Source organism: Macaca nemestrina, chromosome X (genome assembly GCF_043159975.1).
Source record: "Macaca nemestrina isolate mMacNem1 chromosome X, mMacNem.hap1, whole genome shotgun sequence".
NCBI lineage: Eukaryota > Metazoa > Chordata > Mammalia > Primates > Cercopithecidae > Macaca > Macaca nemestrina.
The window spans coordinates 141,037,480-141,057,205 of record NC_092145.1 but is presented as its reverse complement, the minus strand read 5'-3'; the positions used below and the strand labels follow the sequence as shown (position 1 = coordinate 141,057,205).

Below are 19,726 nucleotides of genomic sequence, written 5' to 3'. Positions count from 1 at the left end.
TATGAATTCTAGTTACAGAGAATGACGGTTTCAATTACAACTTTTTGAAACAGCAGGTTAACTGCTCCATTCCTCTGCTTGGGGACTTATGAGCAAGAAGCAACTTTTATAAGAGAATTACACATCATAGACATGCTGGGAGGAAAGTGGTAACTGAAACATGGAAAGAGAAGGAAAGCAACAGCCATCACCATAGAAGTCATTGCCCAGGAGGAAAAAGCTAATGGAACAAAGAACTTTCAGGTCAAGAAGGCATCAGGTAAGACGGTGCCTACAGTGAGTGGCTGGAAGACCATCCCACGAGTCCCTCAAGTGCGGGTCCATGCCAACTGCTTCTGGCTGCATCCAAACTTATCTACTGTTAATGATGGAAAAACAACAAGGCATGTATCTGGGGAAAATGGGCTGTTGTCAGAGAACAGAAAGCCTTTTATTGAAACTTTTGATACTCAGGAGCAAACACACCACCATAGAAAATTACCCCAAGCCATCTTTTGCAAAGCTTGGCATCCATTCAATAAGGGATGAAGAAATCCTAAATTGCCAGGCCAGATACTCCTCCCGACGCAGTTAAGAAACGGGCCAGATGAGACCATCAACTCAGGTAGTACAGATTTCTAAAGCCACTAGTGGAAATAGCTGCCAGATACTTAGACATGAAAAGCTGAATTCATAGTCCTTTACCTGGAATTGGCCAGGCCTCCTGCCAAAGGCTTCTCTTAAAGGCTTCTTTCAAGATAAGTAAGGAAGGGAGAACTGGAATCCTGTTCAGATCCTATAGGGAGTACATTAATTCAACAAGTCTTTGCAGAATGCCTACTTCTATGCAGTCCACAAGCCCAAACTGCTTTCCCACGGTATTTTTATGTTTATGTTGTAAAGAAAATGTTGCGTTCTCAGCTATAACATGGTAGATTTAAACATAATGTTGATGGGAATTCACGCAACCACCAAATTCCAGTTCTCCCAGATCTGGTCCTCTATGTATCTAGAGCCTTAAAACCGAGCATTACACACAGCCTTTCAAAGGGATGTTTACAAAAAGTTTGTAATGACATGGGAAATTTTATATAATGCTAAGTGGAAAAGATACAAAGTTATGTGTGTGGAAAAAATTATGTGTGTGATATGATCTCAACCAGTTAAAAATGTATGGTAAAAGGACTGAAAGTAAATATTTTAAAAAGTTAACAGTGATTGCCCCAGCGTGATTAAATTATCAGTGCTTTTTAGCTCTTTACTTTTTTTTTTTTTTTTACTTTTAGTGTTTCTACAAAATAGTTACTACTTTTATAATCAGAAAAAATAAAGTTTTTTTTTTTTTTCTGTTTGTTTGTTTTTGAGATGGAGTTTCACTCTGTTGCCCAGGCTGGAGTGCAGTGGTGCGATCTCGGCTCACTGCAACCTCCGCCTCCCGAGTTCAAACGATTCTCATGCCTCAGCCTCCTGAGTAGCTGGGATTACAGGCGTGTGCCACCATGCCCAGCTAATTTTTGTATTTTTAGTAGAGACAGGGTTTCACCATGTTGACCAGTCTGGTCTTGAACTCCTGACCTCAGGTGATCGACCTGCCTTGGCCTCCCAAAGTGCTGGGATTACAGACGTGAGCAACTGCGCCCGGCCAGAAAAAGTAAAGTTCTAAGAAAATAGCATACACTGAGGTAGTGAAAAATGATGTTCTACCCCTCCACATTATTGATGTCTTTCCATAAGGTCTGATTTGGTTTGCAACATCTCCCAACTAGAAATCACATGCAGCTTTCATTCGTGTGTCATTATATTTTCTTTTCCAAGTTATTAGTAAGGACGTTAAGAACATCAGATGTAAAATGAGTCATGACAGTAATTCGAAAGACACCACCCATATAGAATATTCCCTGCCATTTATCATCACCCTTTACTTATAGTTTTTTATAGTTAATATCTTTGTGACTAAGTAGACGATGTAAAGTAATTTCCAATTCATGTTGATCCAAATAAAGTATTGAGACATTGTATCAAATGTTTTCAAACTCAAAAACATATTTCCTGGTCTTCTAATTAAACCCATGAATTCCTTATTCATACATCTGTAAGGGACTGAAAAAAAGAGTTAACTGCACTTTGTAACGTTTTTCATATATGCTCAAGGATAATGCTTATAGATTCCTCATTTCCCAGTATTTGAAGAAGTATTGATTTAAAGGTTGTCATCTATTTGCATAGGATCCATAGCTTAATTGTTCAGTTTTCTAGCAGTTCTCTAGTTCTTCATAAGTAAAAATTCTTTTGAAACACAAATCAAAGTAATTACAGTTTCTCAAGTGGGAGAAAAAACAAGTGTGATGAAAACCAGGCTCCCCAAATTTTGAGGTTCCATTTTTTTTGTTACTCTTAGAACTATTTACTTTAAGTATATCATAATTTTAAAATTATACAGATTTCACAGATACTTTCATTTCTCAGCTATTTGACAAGCATCTCCACTTAACATGAACATACTTTGATTTTGCTGACTTCAAAAACCATGACTGACTTTTTTTAAAAAATGGGATTCAAGTTTGGGGTGGGGACAGATTCAGTAAATGCAGTTAAGATGAAACTTTTTGTAGAGTAAATTCCGGTCTGGTGAAGCAAAAGGTCAATATAGTCTGTACTTGGCAGTCATTCATATTCATTCATTCTTTCATTCATTTTAACTTCAGTTTAATAGCAAGTCTTGGGAGGAACAGGAGTCTTAGGGTTGTAAGTTCTCTTTTAAGATGCCTGAGTTTTAGGCAAATTAAATCCTCATTATCTGAATAAATGGTAAGTCTTTCATCATTCATTTTGCATGTTCTCATCTTCCTGTACTAAAATATTTCTCCATTATTTTCTGCTTTCTCTGTAATACACACAAAGGCACCAAGCCACAAAAAAATGCAAAAGAAAATCCTCATTTGAAAAACAAAACAAAACATGAAATCATCTATTTTAATCATGTGCTTCTTAAATGGTGCTTTTTGTGGTTATGTTATTTTTTAAGAGGGATATTTTGGTTTTTTTTAAGAAGAGTAGGGAAGACAATGTGCACAGTAAAATATCCCAATTGATACATTTTTCTGGTCTTGAGAAATTCCTTGTCCTTTTCTATTACAATGGAGAATGTTCATTTCAATGTTCTCCACTTATAAGTTCCGGAGAGCAGCAATTCTTCTTTGTGCCTTCCACAAAGACCTGCTATAGGCTCTGCACAGAGAAAACACAATACAGATTCATGGAACATGGTGACAAAGGAAGACAAAGATCAGGAACGGTACTGTTGGAATTGACAACACATTCCCTACTCCTGAGATATTACATTTTATCTAGTTCAAACATAAAGGTTTCGGTTGGTTATCTACCCAAATTTATAGGGACTTTCAGTAAAAGATTTCCAAATACTCACCCCCATAGGACAATGAATAGTTTATCGACCCTTATTACTGGCTACTTCTCCATTATTTCCAACCTGATCACCATGCTTCAAGTTAAATGGGGCTCCCTGCTGGGCACAGTGGCTCACGCCTGTAGTCCTAGCATTTTGGGAAGCCAAGGCAAGAGGATCACTTGACGCCAGGAGTTCAAGACCAGCCTGAAAAATGTGGTAAAAACTCACCTCTGCAAAAAATTTAAAAATTAGCTGGGCATGGTGGTGCACACCTGTAGTCCTAGCTACACAGGAGGCTGAGGCAGGAGGATTGCTTAAGCCTGGGAGGTCGAGGAGGCTGCAATGAGCCATGATCATGTCACTACACTCTAACCTGGGCAACAGAGCAAGACCCTCTCTCAATCAATCAATCAATGGGGCTCCTCTCTCTCAGTCACCAGAGAGACCAGAGAACAGTCAACTGTCAAATCCTACATAATATATTTCCTCATGGACTCCGTTTACTCGTCTCTCTCTACTGCAATGACCACCGTTTCTCTACCACTCCTGATTTCTAATTTCTTAACCATCGTCACTGCCTTATGTCATCGCCCCCTAGGATACTACCCCTACTTCTTTCTAGCCACTCAATTTCATGCCAAGATGATCAACTCCCAATCTTCAACTGATACAGAAAAGTCAGGGTTGGGCTACGCACAAACACACTGCTGCTCTACGGCCCCACAGAACAAATTTTATTACTTGGAAACTTAGTGATCACTCCCTGACCCAGCTGTATCTCTTTCAGCGTCTCATTAATTTTCTCAAGACCCCTTTTCATCTCTTATCCAGACCACTTTTCTCCTCTCCTGCCAAATGACCTATGACTAAAGATCATAGAAACCTAGAGTTGCTTGAAATCTTGGGCACTGCATACAAAAATCATACCAAAATGTCAGAGATCCTATAACCCTTCACTGGAAAGTACAGCAAGGTTGTCCATGAATTACATTCTGCTCACCTCTATTGCAAATTGATATTGTGACAGGAATTGCTCAGGCAGATTATTTCCATGTGTGGGCATAGAGTTACCAGCTTCATAATGTTTTAGCCTCTTCTGAATTGAAAAAAACAACAGTATTGTACGTCTACTTTCTCTGCTTCTAACAATGCCTGAATGTAAAGGGAGTAATAGGGTTTGAGGCAAAATAAATACATGATTAGACACTTAAAATATACAAGGCATCTTGTTCTTCCAATGTAGTAACTAGACAATGCTAAGCACTACATCAAGAGGACAGTTTTGGACCACTCTAGGATCTAAAAATATTGACACTTTTTACATAATTACTCCTCTTGTTATCGACTTTGTGAATAGTCTAGAAAAGGTACCCAAGAAGTTCCAGAAAAGCTGCTTCTAATAGAGAGAGAAAATGAGAACCCAACTAAGAATTCAAAATAAAAAGAACAGATTGAGCAGATGTTACCAAAACAAATGGAGCAAAATATATTAAAGTCACTGGTGGGTGAAAAATCTTAGCAAGTAAAAGAAGAAAAAGAAAATGAGGCAGTAAATCCATCTTTATCATTTCTACTTTCCTCATTTTAAATGACAAAACAGAAATACAACTTCTGAGTGATACAGACCTCAACTTTCTGCCTTCACTTTACCAAACCATGCCTATTTGATTCCTAAGAGTTCAAGGATAACTTTAATTGAGGTGACACTTCTGAGTCACAGGGCATTCGTAAAATGGCTTGAGGATGGCCTTTTGATAAAGAAGTGTCTTTTAGAGGCAATTCCAGCACACTTTTATTTTGTGAATTGCTCATTTTATAGGTCGGGTTTAGAGAGAGAAAAAAATATCTATTAGAGGTGTAATATCTATTAGAGGTTTATTATGATGTTTCAATTTGTTTCTAGAGCATTTATGGCTATACATTTATTTGGGATCTAGCCTCCAACATTAAGAGCCTGAGCTGGGAATAAGGCTGTGATCCTGTAGCTTTTAAATGGCCTCCAATGCCACAGAGAAGTACAAAACAGGCTGCTGACTGACTGATCTCTGTGATCTAAATTCTTTAAATGTAAGAAAAGACACACCACCATGCAGTCAAAGTAAGCTGGATAGCTTCTTTTAAAGTTGCCAGTTTTTATATAGCATTAAACTCATTCCATCCCACTGAAACCCAGTTGGCTAGAATATCATTTTACAACTAGTGAGAATATCAGAGAGAAAAAGACAGCTATGTACAAAGACACGATATTTTTAATGGCCACTCAAATTTTTAAAACCTTGGATTTCAGGAACCAAATGCATCTGCATACTTCAGGATATAAATATTATGAAAACAATTATTAATACAAGTAAAGAACAAAAGAGGGCCACAATTAAATACTTAGACTTTAGTACACTCCACTAAAGGCTACCAATTGAATTATTACATAAACGATTCAGCAAATAATTTGTAAAAAATGGACTTTCATTTTCTACCCCTAAGGAATTCCAGAGTACAAGGTGAAGAGGAAAAAAAAAATCAATCACAAAGCTAGCTTTATCCACCACATAAGATGAATCACATACCATCACTTAGAATTATTAATAACAGTTGCACAAAAGATAAATTCATCTTTTTTCAAGATAACTGTTTTAAATCTACTCTCCAGTAAACCTTTGACTATAGATTCAGGTACGTGGATTGGGCAACATGAAAAGCAGCAGTCTTGGTCACCATTAAACCTCTGAAACCAAGTAACTACCTGGGCAACCCACTCATTTTTTTCTTTGGGGCTGGGTGAACAGTGGGGCTGTGTTCTTCCTTTAAGCAATTTGTAGTCTCTTCAGATTACATGACTGATCAGCTAGTTAATGGTGATTCTAAGACTGTTTCCCAACTCATCATTTCAAGATGAGAATAATAATAATTTCCTTCCCCCTCAGTGACAGGCAACACGAACACCAACTCTAATTGCAGTGAGATACCACTTCACATCCATTAGGATGGCTACAAGAAGAAAAAAAAACCAGAAAATAACAAGTGTTGGTGAGGACATGGAGAAATTGGAACTCTCATGCATTGCTGGTGGGAATGTAAAACAATGCAGCCACTGTAGAAAACAGTACAGCAGTTCCCCAAAAAAATATAAATCAGAGTTCCCATATGATTCAGCAATTCTACTTCTGGAGATATATCTAAAATAATTGAAAGCAAGAACTCAAACAAATATTGGTATGGCAATGAAGATTGTAGCATTATTCACAATAGCCAAAAGATAGAAAAAACCCAAATGTCCATCAACAGATGAATGGATAAACAAAATGAATTATATCCATAGAATGAAATAACACTCAGCCTTAAAAAGAAAAGAAATTCTGATATGTGCCACAACATGGATGAACTCTGAAGACATCATGCTAAGTGAAATAAGTCAGTCATAAAAGGACAAATATCCCATGATTCCACATATGTGAAGTACCTAGTCAAATTCATAGAGACAGAAAGAAGAAAGGTGGCTGCCAGAAGTCAGGGATAGGAGGCATGGGAGGTTATTGTTTAAAGGGTACAGAGTTTCATTTTGGCAAGATGAAAAAGTTCTGGAGATGGATAGTGATGATGGTTACACAAATATATGAATGTACTTAATATCACTGAACTACACACTTAAAAATGGTTAAGGTGGCTAGGCACAGTGGCTCATGCCTGTAATCCCAGCACTTTGGAAGGCTGAGGTGAGAGAAACCTTCGAGGCTAGGAGTTCAAAATCAGTCTGGGGGCAACACGGTAAGACCCTGTCTCTACAAAAGGAATAAAAAGGCCAGGCACAGTGGCTCACGCCTGTAATCCCAGCACTTTGGGAGGCCGAGGCAGGCGGATTACGAGGTCAGGAGATCAAAACCATCCTGGCTAACACGGTGAAATCCCGTCTCTACTAAAAGTACAAAAAATTAGCCGGGCATGGTGGTGGGCGCCTGTAGTCCCAGCTACTCGGGAGGCTGAGGCAGGAGAATGGCGTGAACCCGGGGGGTGGAGCTTGCAGCGAGCCAAGAACACGCCACTATACTCCAGCCTGGGCGACAGAGAGAGACTCCATCTCAAAGAAAAAAGGAATAAAAAAGTCAGTTAGGCATGGTGGCTCATGTCTGTACTCCCAGCTACTCGGGAGGCTGAGGCAGGAGGATCACTGGAGCCCAGGAGGTCAAGACTGAAGTGAGCTGTGATCACACCACTGCACTCCAGACTGGGTGACAGAGTGAGACTCTGTCTCAAAAAACAAAACAAAGCATAAAATGGTAAAGGTAGTAAAATTTATGATGTTATATATATTTTACAACAATAAAAAACCAATTCCACATATCTACAAGAGTGCATATAACTTTTACCATGATTTCCACCAGGAAGTAAAGTTAAGTGTATAGGATTCAGAAAGTCTTACTTTTGTTCTGTTGGGATTTCTTTCTTTCTTTCTTTCTTTTTTACCATATACTTGAATTATTTTCATTAAAAACAAAACTAGCCAGAATTAAGTTGACCTTTAACCTAGAAATTCCTCTTTTAAAAATTCAGCCTAAGGAAAGAATCAGGGAAGAAACAACGATGGATATACAAGAACGTTGTCTTTAATGTTAAAAATGGGGGAGCAACTTAAATAGTTATCCTTGGGAGATTGCTTCAACAAATGGTGCTACATCTCTACAAGGGACAGAGACCCTAGGGAAATCATGAGGCTATCTGACAGCAAAAGGGTTCCCACAGTATATTAAGTTTTTAAAAACAGGCAACATTTGATATGACTTCATTATTGAATGAAGAGTGATGTGTGTACTGCATCATATTCAGGCTCAAAAAAAGGTCTGGAAGACGCCGGGTGTGGTGGCTCATACCTGTAATCCGAGCACTTTGGGAGGCCAAGGCGGATGGATCATCTGAGGTCAGGAGTTCGAGACCAGCCTGGCCAACATGGTGAAACTCTGTCTCTACTAAAAATACAAAAATTAGCCGGGCATGGTGGCGGGCACCTGTAGTCCCAGCTACTCAGGAGGCTGAGGCAGCAGAATCGCTTGAACCTGGGAGGTGGAAGTTGCAGTGAGCCGAGATTACACCACTGCACTCCAGCCTGGGCGACAGGGTGAGACTCTTTCAAAAAAAAAGTCTGGAAGGATACATATAAAATGTTAACTATGGTTGCTCCTGAATGATAGGATTGTGGGTAATTTTTTTTTTTTTTTTTTTTGACACAGGGTCTCACTCTGTCACCCAGGCTGGAGTGCAGTGACACAATCTCAGATCACTGCAGCTTCAACCTCCCAGGGTCAGGTGATTCCCCCACCTCAGCCTCCCGAGTAGCTGGGACTACAGGTGTGCATGCCACCACACCCAGCTAATTCTTGTATTTTTCGTAGAGACAGGGTTTTGCCATGTTGCCAAGGCTAGTCTCAAACTCCTGACCTCAAGTGATCCAACTGCCTCAGCCTCCCAAAGTGCTGGGATTACAAGCATGAGCCACTGCACCTGGCTGAGGGTGATTTCTATTTTATTTCTTTGTAGTCTTCAACTTTGAAGAATTATTATTATTATTATTATTATTATTATTATCATTACAAAGAGCTCTTGTAATGAGAAAAGTAACACAGCTATTTCCATTTTGAGAAACAAACAAGCAAAGGGTTTAGGGAGCACTCACCAGTGCAACAAGTAGCTCAGACATCATGTGGCCAAGGCAAAACCTGTCAGGCCCCCCCAGGGCTACCATTCCTCTTCCATCTCCAGGCCCTAGCTGCTGAGAGTTTTCCATGTTTTTCACACCTTACAATCAATCATGCTTTCACTCATTTCCCCAAGGAAGATTCACCATCTTAATTTTGCATATAAATACCTCATTCAGATTTCTACTCATCAGAACTCAGAACAAAGACATCCAGCATAAGATCAGCAAACATAAGCTATCTTTCCCTAGGAAAATCTTCTCGAGTCATTTCCTACGAATATATTTTTATTCTAGCCAACCCCTAAACAGCACTCTCGTCATATATCTGCCTCTGTCTTCCTTTCTAGGCAAGCAACAGATGCCATTTAAAAACCTTTCAAGAAGTTCCCCTACTCTTAAAATGATAAGTTAAAACAATGTGTTTCCTTTTCGCCACGCTTTTTTTTTTTTTTTTTTTTTTTTTTGTAATTTTGAAAATAGTCAAAACAGATTTTGAGAAAAAGACATAAAGGGACATATTTTATAGACCTCATCAATTCCCCCCTTAAAAATTTTTTTCAATGAGAGACAGGGATATGCCAGACATATGACACACAGTAAGCCTTACTTATCCTGTGGTTTATTTAGGGAATTTTGTGTTTGGAAAATGACAGACTTCTGCTTTTAGGTAGACAAGTATGAACAACTCACAGAGAAAAAAAAGACCACTTATTTCTAGCAAACTTTTAGAAAATCAAAATAATTTAGTGTCTTAATTTTTCTCTATACATGAGTACATATCTATAAATGCCCAGCACTACAAACTAGCCAAATATCTTTACCTCTATCATAAAAAAGCAGTTCAACAGCACCCAGAAGTCAGTACTCACAGCTGCTCCACTCACAAAGAAAACTCCAAATGTCGGTGCCCCTCAAGAGTGAAACGCCCCACAGCTGGCTTGCTCTGCATGGACATACCCTTCTCTCCTAAGCTAACCTGAAAAGCAAGCTGGATTTGTTTACTGCACAAACATCTGTAATTGCTAAACATCTCTGTGATATGGTGTAACAGTTACTGCTTGTGCAAACTGCCCATCTAAATTTCTCTCTGCAATATGAGCACATGAAAACCCAAGACACAGAGAGATTGGAAACATCTGTAAAAATTAATGGCCAAATTGACCAAAGCAGGAGGAATTAAAACAGCTAAATAGCTCCAGAGTAACATTCAGCTTTAGCAAATAATCCGTATACTCGATAGGTTCCTCCTCAGCTTATCCATAGCTCCCCTCTGTGGGATCCTAGCTGGCACACACATTGTTTCAACCCACTAATGCAAACCCATTACCCAGTCTTGCTACAAAATGTTATATACAGATAAGATACAGGTTAAGTGGATTTATTACAACTCTAAAAGCAAAAAAGAAAATAAAATAAAATAAAAAAAGGAATACCTCTTCTCCCATGATGCAGCCAGCCTCCTCTCTTCAGTTTGAAAAGGTCCCAGAACTCCCCTGGAATCCTCCCACTTCCTTCCAACAGCACTGAGCCTCAGGACCCAGCCTAACCCTGAGTCATACTTGGGACCAAACGAGGAATGGGGAGAACAAAGCTCGCATTTGTTTATGGTTCAGGAAGCCAGGGCCGATTCATGGCTTGGGTGGCTTCGCGAGAAGTCCTCCTCCCTCGCCTATGTTGCTGCTACAATCTGGGCTCCCTTCTGGGGCCCCCAGGTGTGACCATTTGGACAAGGAACACACTGAGGGAGTGTTTATTTGGCAAGACCTAGTGATCACTTCTGTTTAAAAATGCCAGAGAAGAAATAAAAAGCCCACTATCTTTCAACAGATCATATGGCTAGAGAGTGAGGGATATCTAGAATATAGTCTGTATATGACATATCAATCATGAACATGCCTGTATTTTAAGCAAATATAATTAGTTGCATTACACAAAGATTGAACACACACACACACACACACACACACAAACTGAAGAAGGAAAAACAGCCGTGGCTTTATGGAAATACTTCCCCTAGGAAAAATACAGCAAGATTGCTGCCATGTCATCAGGAGTATCCTAACAGGCTGGAATGAAATATTTAAATCACAATCTTGTTCTTTCCCCCAAAAGAGATACCATTTTAATCGCCACTTCAATGAATCTAGAGCGCAGTGGTTAAGTGTTCAAAACTCTGGAGCCAGAGTGTTTGAGATCAAAATTCCAGTTGAGCTACTTCCTGGCTTTGTGATCCTGAACAACTTATTCAACCTTTGTCCATCTCAGTTTCCTTATCTATAAAATGGGGATAATGGCACCAACCTATAGGGCTGTCTGGAAGATTAAATAATATATGTAAAGTACTTACAAAAGTGCTTGGCACACAGTAAATATCATATTAGCCATAATTACAAGTTCAGGATAATTTCACAAATCAGGATGCCAAGTAAATAGTATCCTTATCTTACCACATTTCTCATATACTTAGACTTTGATGACGTGTTTCAGTTAATTATGGTCAATATTTAAATTTTTAATTAAACTAATTTAAAAACTATTTGCTTAATATTTATTAACTGCCTACACTGTATCCAACTCTGTAAGGGGCTTTACATAAGATGCTGTCCCAGTCCTCAAGAAATTTACAATCTCCTTGGGTAAATAAGACATAAATCTGTTTACTTATCACATACACACACAAATGTAGGTGATGTCACTAGGTGGTAAATGACAAATACAATTGCTACAGAATTAGCATTTGGAATTCAGAGAACAGATAAAAAATTACCTTATCAAAACCCAACTAGGATGGAGGAGAATAAACAAATCTCCTGTGAAGGATTCCAAATCATTTCTTTAGATACTCCTCCCTCAAGGAGGTAGAGTGAAACTCCCCACTCTTTAAGTGGGAGGGGCACAGAGTACCCTTTTTCCAAAGAGTCAAGTATGGAAAGAGGGAAAAAAACAGAACTTTCTAGTGGAGAAACCTGACTAACACCTACGTCAGCCAAGGTGACTAAGGTTAACATCTATAGCGATAAGTATGGAATTAATATGACGTAATGAGAGCACTTCACCTCTGTGGCCTTCCTCCCAAAAACCCACAACTCCAATCTACTCATGAGAAAAACTTCGGACAAATGCTTATTTAAGGACATTCTACAAAACTGAAAATTGCCAAGGTCATCAAAAATAAAGAAAGTCTGGGAAATTGTTGAAGCCTAACAAGATGAGAAATCTGAATGTGGTATTTTAGATGGGATCCTGGAACAGAAAAAGGACACTGGATAAAAGCTAAGGACATCTGAATAAAGCATGGACGTTAGTCAATAATGATAATATGGGCCAGGTATGGTGGCTCACGCCTGTAATCCTAGCACTTTGGGAGGCCAAGGTGGGTGGATTACTTGAGGTGAGGAGTTCAAGACCAGTCTGGTCAACATGGTGAAAATCCGTCTCTACTAAAAATACAAAAATTATCCAGGCGTGGTGGCGGGTGCCTGTAATCCCAGCTACTCAGGAGGCTGAGGCAGGAGAATTGCTTGAATCGGGGGCGGGGAGCGGAGGTTGCAGTGAGCCGAGATTGTGCCACTGCACTCCAGCCTGGGCGACAGAGCAAGACTCTGTCTCAGAAAAAAAAAAAAAAAAAAAAAAGATAATATGAAATGTACCATGTTAATGCAAGATGTTAACAAAAGAGGAAGCTGGGTGTAAGGTATGTGGGAACTCTATTATCTTCACAACTTTTCCATAAATCTAAAACTACTCTAAAATTAAAAGTTGATTAAAAAACTAATTAGAAAGGTAAACCTGCTGAATGTAAAGGTATATATAAATAAACAATCACAATAAATATCTGTGACTTATAGTCATACATGTTTATGCCCATGTGTATATCATGTAAATCTATTTAACAAGGCCCTCTCAACTTAAAATTTAAAAATTGTCTCTATCTTCTTAGCCTATCTATTAATGAAGATAGTAGAATGCTGACTTCTGGCTTTTTCATTCCCAAAATACACAAAAGAATTTTCTTTGAAAGGAAACTTGGCTCTTCTGTCAGTGTTGCTGCCAACCCAGGCAACGGCGATCCAGCTTAAAGAGTGTGCATGAGGTGGGCCCATCTGCCCCTTTCCAAGAGCTACTAGAAGTTCCTGGTGCCTGGCCAATTAGTCATCAACCACGGAGCCCCGGGGCTGGCAAGTCTCCCAGCTACTTCCTCTCCCATCTCCAGTCCACATTCCTCGGCACCTCCCCAGTTATCTCTCTAAAGTATAAATCTGATCACGCTGCTGCCCAACTGAACTCCTTCACCAACTTGCCCGCCCACCCAGAAGAAGGGCAGCTTGTGAGTGGGCTGGCAGAGCCCTGCAGGAAGAGGCACTGCCTCCCCTTCAGCTGCCCACTTCCTCCACTACCACCACCACGGCCCCTGCACCCCAGCCTAACCCACCTCTTCCTTCAATATACTCATGCTCTCTCCTTGTTCACACACACACTGCTAGTACCACGAATTCCCAACATCTTTTAACACCTTGCTCAAATACCACTTTCCTTAAAAAGAGACCCAGGATACCCCATCCCTTCCTTCTTGACCTGGAGGAAAGTTAGTAGTTTCTTCCTTTCTATTCTCATTGATGCTTTGGACATGCCTCTGCTAGTCTTTCCCCTTACATTATAATGACTTTTATACATACCCCCTTCTCTCCAATGTAGGGGCAATCCAAAGCATTAAATGAGAAGCCTGTATATGACAGCTGATCCAAGGTGTGACTTAGGGCAGGAGGTGTTAACTCCATTCAGATGAACCACACCAGACCTACTCCACCCCAAATAAATAACCTGTCAGGTAAAAAAAACTGCACTTACTATGCAAATAAAACATCTAGACATGCCATTTAGCCAATCCCTTTCCAAATGGATTGCCACCCCTTTGTTCATTTACATAGAAATCCCAGAGCTACCACTGCTAATCCATAAAAGGCATTCAATAAAGCTTCACACTGCTGATTCATAAAAGGCATTCAATAAAGCTTCAGTGAATGAATGAATGAGTGAATTAGTGAACAAATGGAAGAGTGAATCTTAGCTAGACCGCAAGCAGATCCCAACCAGAATTGGATTAGCACAAAACACTATCTTCATCCATCCAGTCCACAAATATTTACTGAGGGCCAACTATCATTTAACAACTATTTTCATAAACAGTAAATGGTGACTAACACAGACAAGGTCCCAAATTATGGCACTTACTTTCTAGCAGCTGACATTTAAGACTTGGTGATGTGAAACAAACAGCTAACACAGATATAGCAAAATTCCATTGTACTTCTTGGAGTTTGAAATTTGCCATAATAAAAAATTAAAGAGGCCAGGCACAGTGGCTCATGCCTGTAATCCCAGCACTTTGGAAGGCTGAGGCAGGTGGATCACCAGAGGTCAGGAGTTCAAGACCAGCCTGGCCAACATGGTGAAACCCCGTCTCTAATAAAAATACAAAAATTAGCCGGGCATGGTGGCCCACACCCATAATCCCAGCTACTCGGGAGGCTGAGGCAAGAGAATTGCTTGAACCTAGGAGGCAGAGGTTGCCACTGCACTCCAGCCTGGATGACAGAGCAAGACCCTGCCTCGAAACTAAAATAAAATAAAATAAAAAATAAATAAACAATAAAGAAATAACCCTGGAAAATGTACTGTCATTTATAGGTACTCTTTCGACTTTAATAACAATAAGGACAACAATAACAACTAACGTTAATCAAGTGATTACTATGTGCCAGGCACTTCTCTAACCATTACATGTTACTTAATCCTCACAACAAGCCTCTGGGGTAGATTCTCTTGTTACTCTAATTTTACAGATGAGGAATCAAAAGCACTGAGTGGTTAAGTAACTTGTCCCAGGAAGAGGCAGAGTTGAGATTTGAACCTGGGCTATCTGTCTTCCATGTTTAATAACCACTATACTTTTTTTTTTCTTTTTTTTTTTAAGGAGTCTTGCTCTGTCGCCCAGGCTGGAGTGCAGTGGCACAATCTCGGCTCATTGCAACCTCTTTCTCCTGGGTTCAAGCGATTCTCCTGCCTCAGCCTCCTGAGTAGCTGGGGCTACAGGCACGTGACACCACGCCTAGCTAATTTTTTTGTATTTTTAGTAGAGACGGGGTTTCACCGTGTTAGCCAGGATGGTCTCCATCTTCTGAACTCATGATCCACCCGCCTCGGCCTTCCAAAGTGCTGAGATTACAGGCGTGAGCCACTGCACCCGGCCAACCACTATACTTTTAAAAACGCAATTTGAAAACCTTCTGGGAACATGATTCTTGGTGACAATCGGGCCGCAACTAAATATTTCTTAGACAATACGCTAGGCTGAGTGTTTTAGAAAGTTCACGTCAAACATATACAAAACAGAAAGCAGCACCCAACATGACAAAGAATAATCCTGTAATACTGGTTCACTGTTTCTGTTTCCCTTTCCTGACCAACTCCCCTCCTCCTTCCTTACTTTTTCCAGATCAGGAAACAAAACAGAGATACTCTGAGGAGAAAGAAGCCAAAGTCTGAAAATGTATCTCAGGTAGTCTTCTTTATTTTTTTTTTATTTAATTTTTGTGGGTATATAATAGGTGTATTTATGGGGTACATGAGATGTTTTGATGCAGGCACGCACTGTGAAATAAGCACATCATGGAGAATGTCTGAAAATCCCAAACACTTCATTCAACCCAGGCAACCAGTGGGCATCTTAACACCATCTGCTCATTCAAAACCACAGGTTTTCCAACAACTCAAGAGACACCGTCTTATTTTTCAACCAAAATGAGTGACAGTCAATACTCTGGGTCTCAGATAATCACAACAAGGTTTTGACCCTGGTGTTTAATCAGTCAAAGAGTATATCTCATTAGCTCCTGGAGGTCTCTAGAGCTTATATCTAGTCTTCAAAGGATTAGAACATAGATCTCTCATTTTTAAGGAACAAAGATCATCACTTTATTGACATGTTTTAACTTTATATGATTATACAGCTTAATACATTTTTACTAGAATGGATAAAAAGACTACCTGGGTGGGGGCTGGGTGGAAGGTGGGGATGGTTAATGGATACATAAAAAATAGAAAGAATGAATAAGACCCACTATTTGGTAGCACAACAGGATTACTATAGTCAATAATAACTTAATTGTACTTTTTAAAATAACTTAGAGTATAATTTTATTGTTTACAACTCAAAGGATAAATGCTTGAGGGATGGATACCCCATTCTCCATGATGTGCTTATTTCACAGTGCATGCCTGTATCAAAACATCTCATGTACCCCATACATACACCTATTATGTACCCAGAAAAATTAAATACAAAAAAGACTACCTGGGATACATATGAAAATATTTAAATTCTCTTACTGTAATTTGGCTAATTAAAAACTTGATTAGTGGCCAGGCGCGGTGGCTCACGCCTGTAATCCCAGCACTTTGGGAGGCCGAGGCGGGCGGATCACGAGATCAGGAGATTGAGACCATCCTAGCTAACACGGTGAAACCCCATCTCTAATAAAAATACAAAAAATTAGCCGGGTGTGGTGGTGCGCGCCTGTAGTCCCAGCTACTCGGGAGGCTGAGGCAGGAGAATGGCGTGAACCCGGGAGGCGGAGCTTGCAGTGAGCCAAGATTGCGCCACTGCACTCCAGCCTGGGCGACAAAGCGAGACTCCGTCTCAAAAAAAAAAAAAAAAAACTTGATTAGTGACTCTCCTTTATACACAATTTTAATTCTAATTATCTGTCACAAGTGAAAGCTACAATGTGGATACCATAAAGGCATTAACTTGGGTGACTATAATTCTATAAATGAGATTCAAGATGACAAGAGTTGAAAAAGAGACTGTTACAAACACAACACCTTTTAGAAACTGTAGACAGAATTCAAGAGAGAGATGTCAGAAGTCACTAATGGAAATCAGCTAAGACAGGAAGACCATGGGAAAGAAGCTTCTTGAAAGTTTTATCTGTAGGGAATCCAGTAAACAACCAACCTGGTAAACCAAGAAGTTTAGAAATCTCTTTTCCAGCAAGGCAAAAAAGACTGCTTTTTCAAATAATTAAGTCGGCCAAGACTGGTAGTGCCTAAAGGGCTAGGACATGGAATCCACTGGCACCAAAGAGCCAGCATTATTCTATATAAAGCCATGTCAGGTTAGGTCCTGAGACTCACTCGAGTATCTGTAACTTACCTATCCATGTGTAATACCTGACACTCCTTTCCTTAAGTGGTTGGTCAGAAGTGATCATCTAAGTGACTCATAACAAGGGAAGGAGTTTGGAAAAAGAGAGTAGGGCCAGGCTGGGGTCACAGGAAAATAGCCTGATGAGGAAATTCCCTCTCAGGTCCACAGGTGGGAGACAGAGGTACCAGCTGCACTCATGAGAAAACAATCCTGTCTGGGCTGCCTTCTTGCTCAGAGTCTTTCAACCCAATCTCTAGGCTGATGACTCTGAAACCTACATTTACAGTTCTCTCCCAGTCACCAGACTTATTTATCCATCTGCCTGCTGGATGCCTCTACTTGATACAGTGCCACAAGAAACTTCCAAATCCAGCTAGTCTAACCCATGTCCTTCCTCCCCAAATATCTTCTTTCTCCAGTGTCTTCTAATCCGAAAATAGTACTCAGCTGCTTAAGCCAGTTGCCCTAGGCACCATCTTCAAGTCCTCCCTCTTCTTTATCCCCCACATACTATCAAACTTGATTCTATCTTCAAAATATTTCCCCAAACCATCCATTTCCCTCCATGACAATAGTTCAAGCTGTTAAAACATCCCTTACCTTGATGTCCCCTTCTATGTAAAGAAATTCAAATGGATGCTCTCTGGACACAATTAGACACTCCTGCCATTCTCTTCCCCTTTATGTATCCTTCCCTGGGAGAGTGAAATTACTTATCTGATAGGTGAATTTAAGAAAAATATACTGGGCATGCTCAGCTTAGCTCTTCTCTTTCCTCCTCTTGGAAGTCAGCCTTCTCTGCTGTTCCTCAAGGGGTAGGTTCTTCTATCTCACATTGGCCTGAGTTAGTCCAATGTTGCTGAGATTGTGTGGGCAAATCTGTCTAATTCTGGGAATCAGCTGGCAGGCCCATTTGTCTCTCACACTAATCTATATCTTCCAACTTTGCCTTCATCAGTAATGACATGCAGTAAAACATATGCATAGCGAGATCACAAATCATAAGTGTTCAGCTTGAGAACATTTCACAAAATAAAATAAGGTCTATACAAATAGAGGGATATACCATGTTCATGAATTAGAAAGGTACCAATTGTCATCAAAAGTATCTACAGATTCAATGTACTCTCAATCAAAATTCCAGGAGGGTTTTTTTTTTTTTTTTTTTGATGATGATGATGGGGGATTGACAAACTGATTCTAAAATTTAAATTAAAATACAAAGGGCCAAGAATAACTTAGGTAATCTTGAAGAGGAATAAATACCTAGACAGCATAGAATGGGCACAAGGAAAAACAGACCCACAGAACAGAGTCCAGAAATAGGCCCACTTATATATAGCCACTTAGGTTATGACTAAGGTGATAGGGCTGTGCAGTGTAGAAAGGATAATCTTTTCAATAAAGAGTGCTGGGTCAACTGGATATCTATAATGAAAAAAAAATCAGCAAAATACTTTGATTATCCATTCACTCACTCATCTAATTAACTGGTTTAGAACCTAGATTTGGAGTGGGGGGCTATTTATTAGGAAAGCCAGTATGTTTCTGTTACCTCTCTTTTGAATTTTACTCACCCTGTCTTCTGTAATCCACTCCCCACACTGCAGTTGGAATACTTTCTCTAAACCACCTATCTGATCATGTCACTCTCTTGCTTAAAACACTTTGATAGTTTCCCATTGCTCTCAAGATCAAGTCCAACTTCTTAACAAGTCTCACAAGACTCTTCATGATCTGGGACCTGCTTCTTTCCCCACATCCTGCTGGAGCCTCTACACATCATCTGTGCTATCTCTTTCACCCTTCAAGGCATTTATAGATGTTGCTCTCCCTACCTTAATAACTCTATGCCTACTGGACCCATGGTTTTCAGCCTCAACATCACTTCCTGTAAGAAGCTGGTAAACACACACATGAACGAACACACACCTTTGAGCCTCCCTAATAACTCACCACTTCCTGCAATGCCTGAGGGCTCCTACAGCACAACACTGTGTTCTCAGCCTGATTATGGCATTTCCTATACTCTATTATTATTGTTTATTTACTTTTCTGTAGCTCCCTGAGGGCAGTGACGTGGTCTCCCTCACCACTGTATCGTCAGTACTGAGCATAATTAGTGAGCACTCAATACATGCTAGCTGAAATGAGTCACATTTAGAAAGTATTTTCAGGTATGTATTTTTTAAGTACTGTGAGGTAGGATAGGTAAAAAAAAAAAAAAAAAGTATTCCCATTTTACAGATGGCCCAGCTGAGGCCAACTTTGCCGAGGTCAATCAGCTAGGACGATAGTACTATGGCCCTATAATTTTCTAAGGTTAAACTTGGTTCATCTTTAGCCACATAGCATTTTCCATTATTTTGATACAGCACATACTTACATCCGAGCTTGGTTTAAATGGTACATGTTTCTCCAAGGTTCTTTTTTTCCCCCCATT

General features: G+C 39.8%; 1 protein-coding gene across 17 annotated transcripts in view; it reads right to left on the bottom strand.

Moving 5' to 3' along the window:
- The window catches only part of LOC105478200 (SH3 domain containing kinase binding protein 1), a 362,161-nt gene that overhangs the window by 133,352 nt on the left and 209,083 nt on the right, over window positions 1-19,726 (bottom strand). The window contains exon 1 of one of the 17 annotated variants that reach the window (XM_011735302.2): window positions 13,751-13,867. The exons of 13 other annotated variants lie outside the window; for them this stretch is intronic. In XM_011735302.2, the coding sequence (XP_011733604.1) occupies window positions 13,751-13,852 (102 nt within the window). In that variant the 5' untranslated portion in view covers window positions 13,853-13,867. Of the gene's footprint in view, window positions 1-9,895; window positions 9,920-10,507; window positions 10,771-13,750; window positions 13,868-19,726 lie in introns of those variants that run through there. 3 more of the 17 variants (XM_024791663.2, XM_011735303.3, XM_011735305.3) reach the window with 3 other exon arrangements.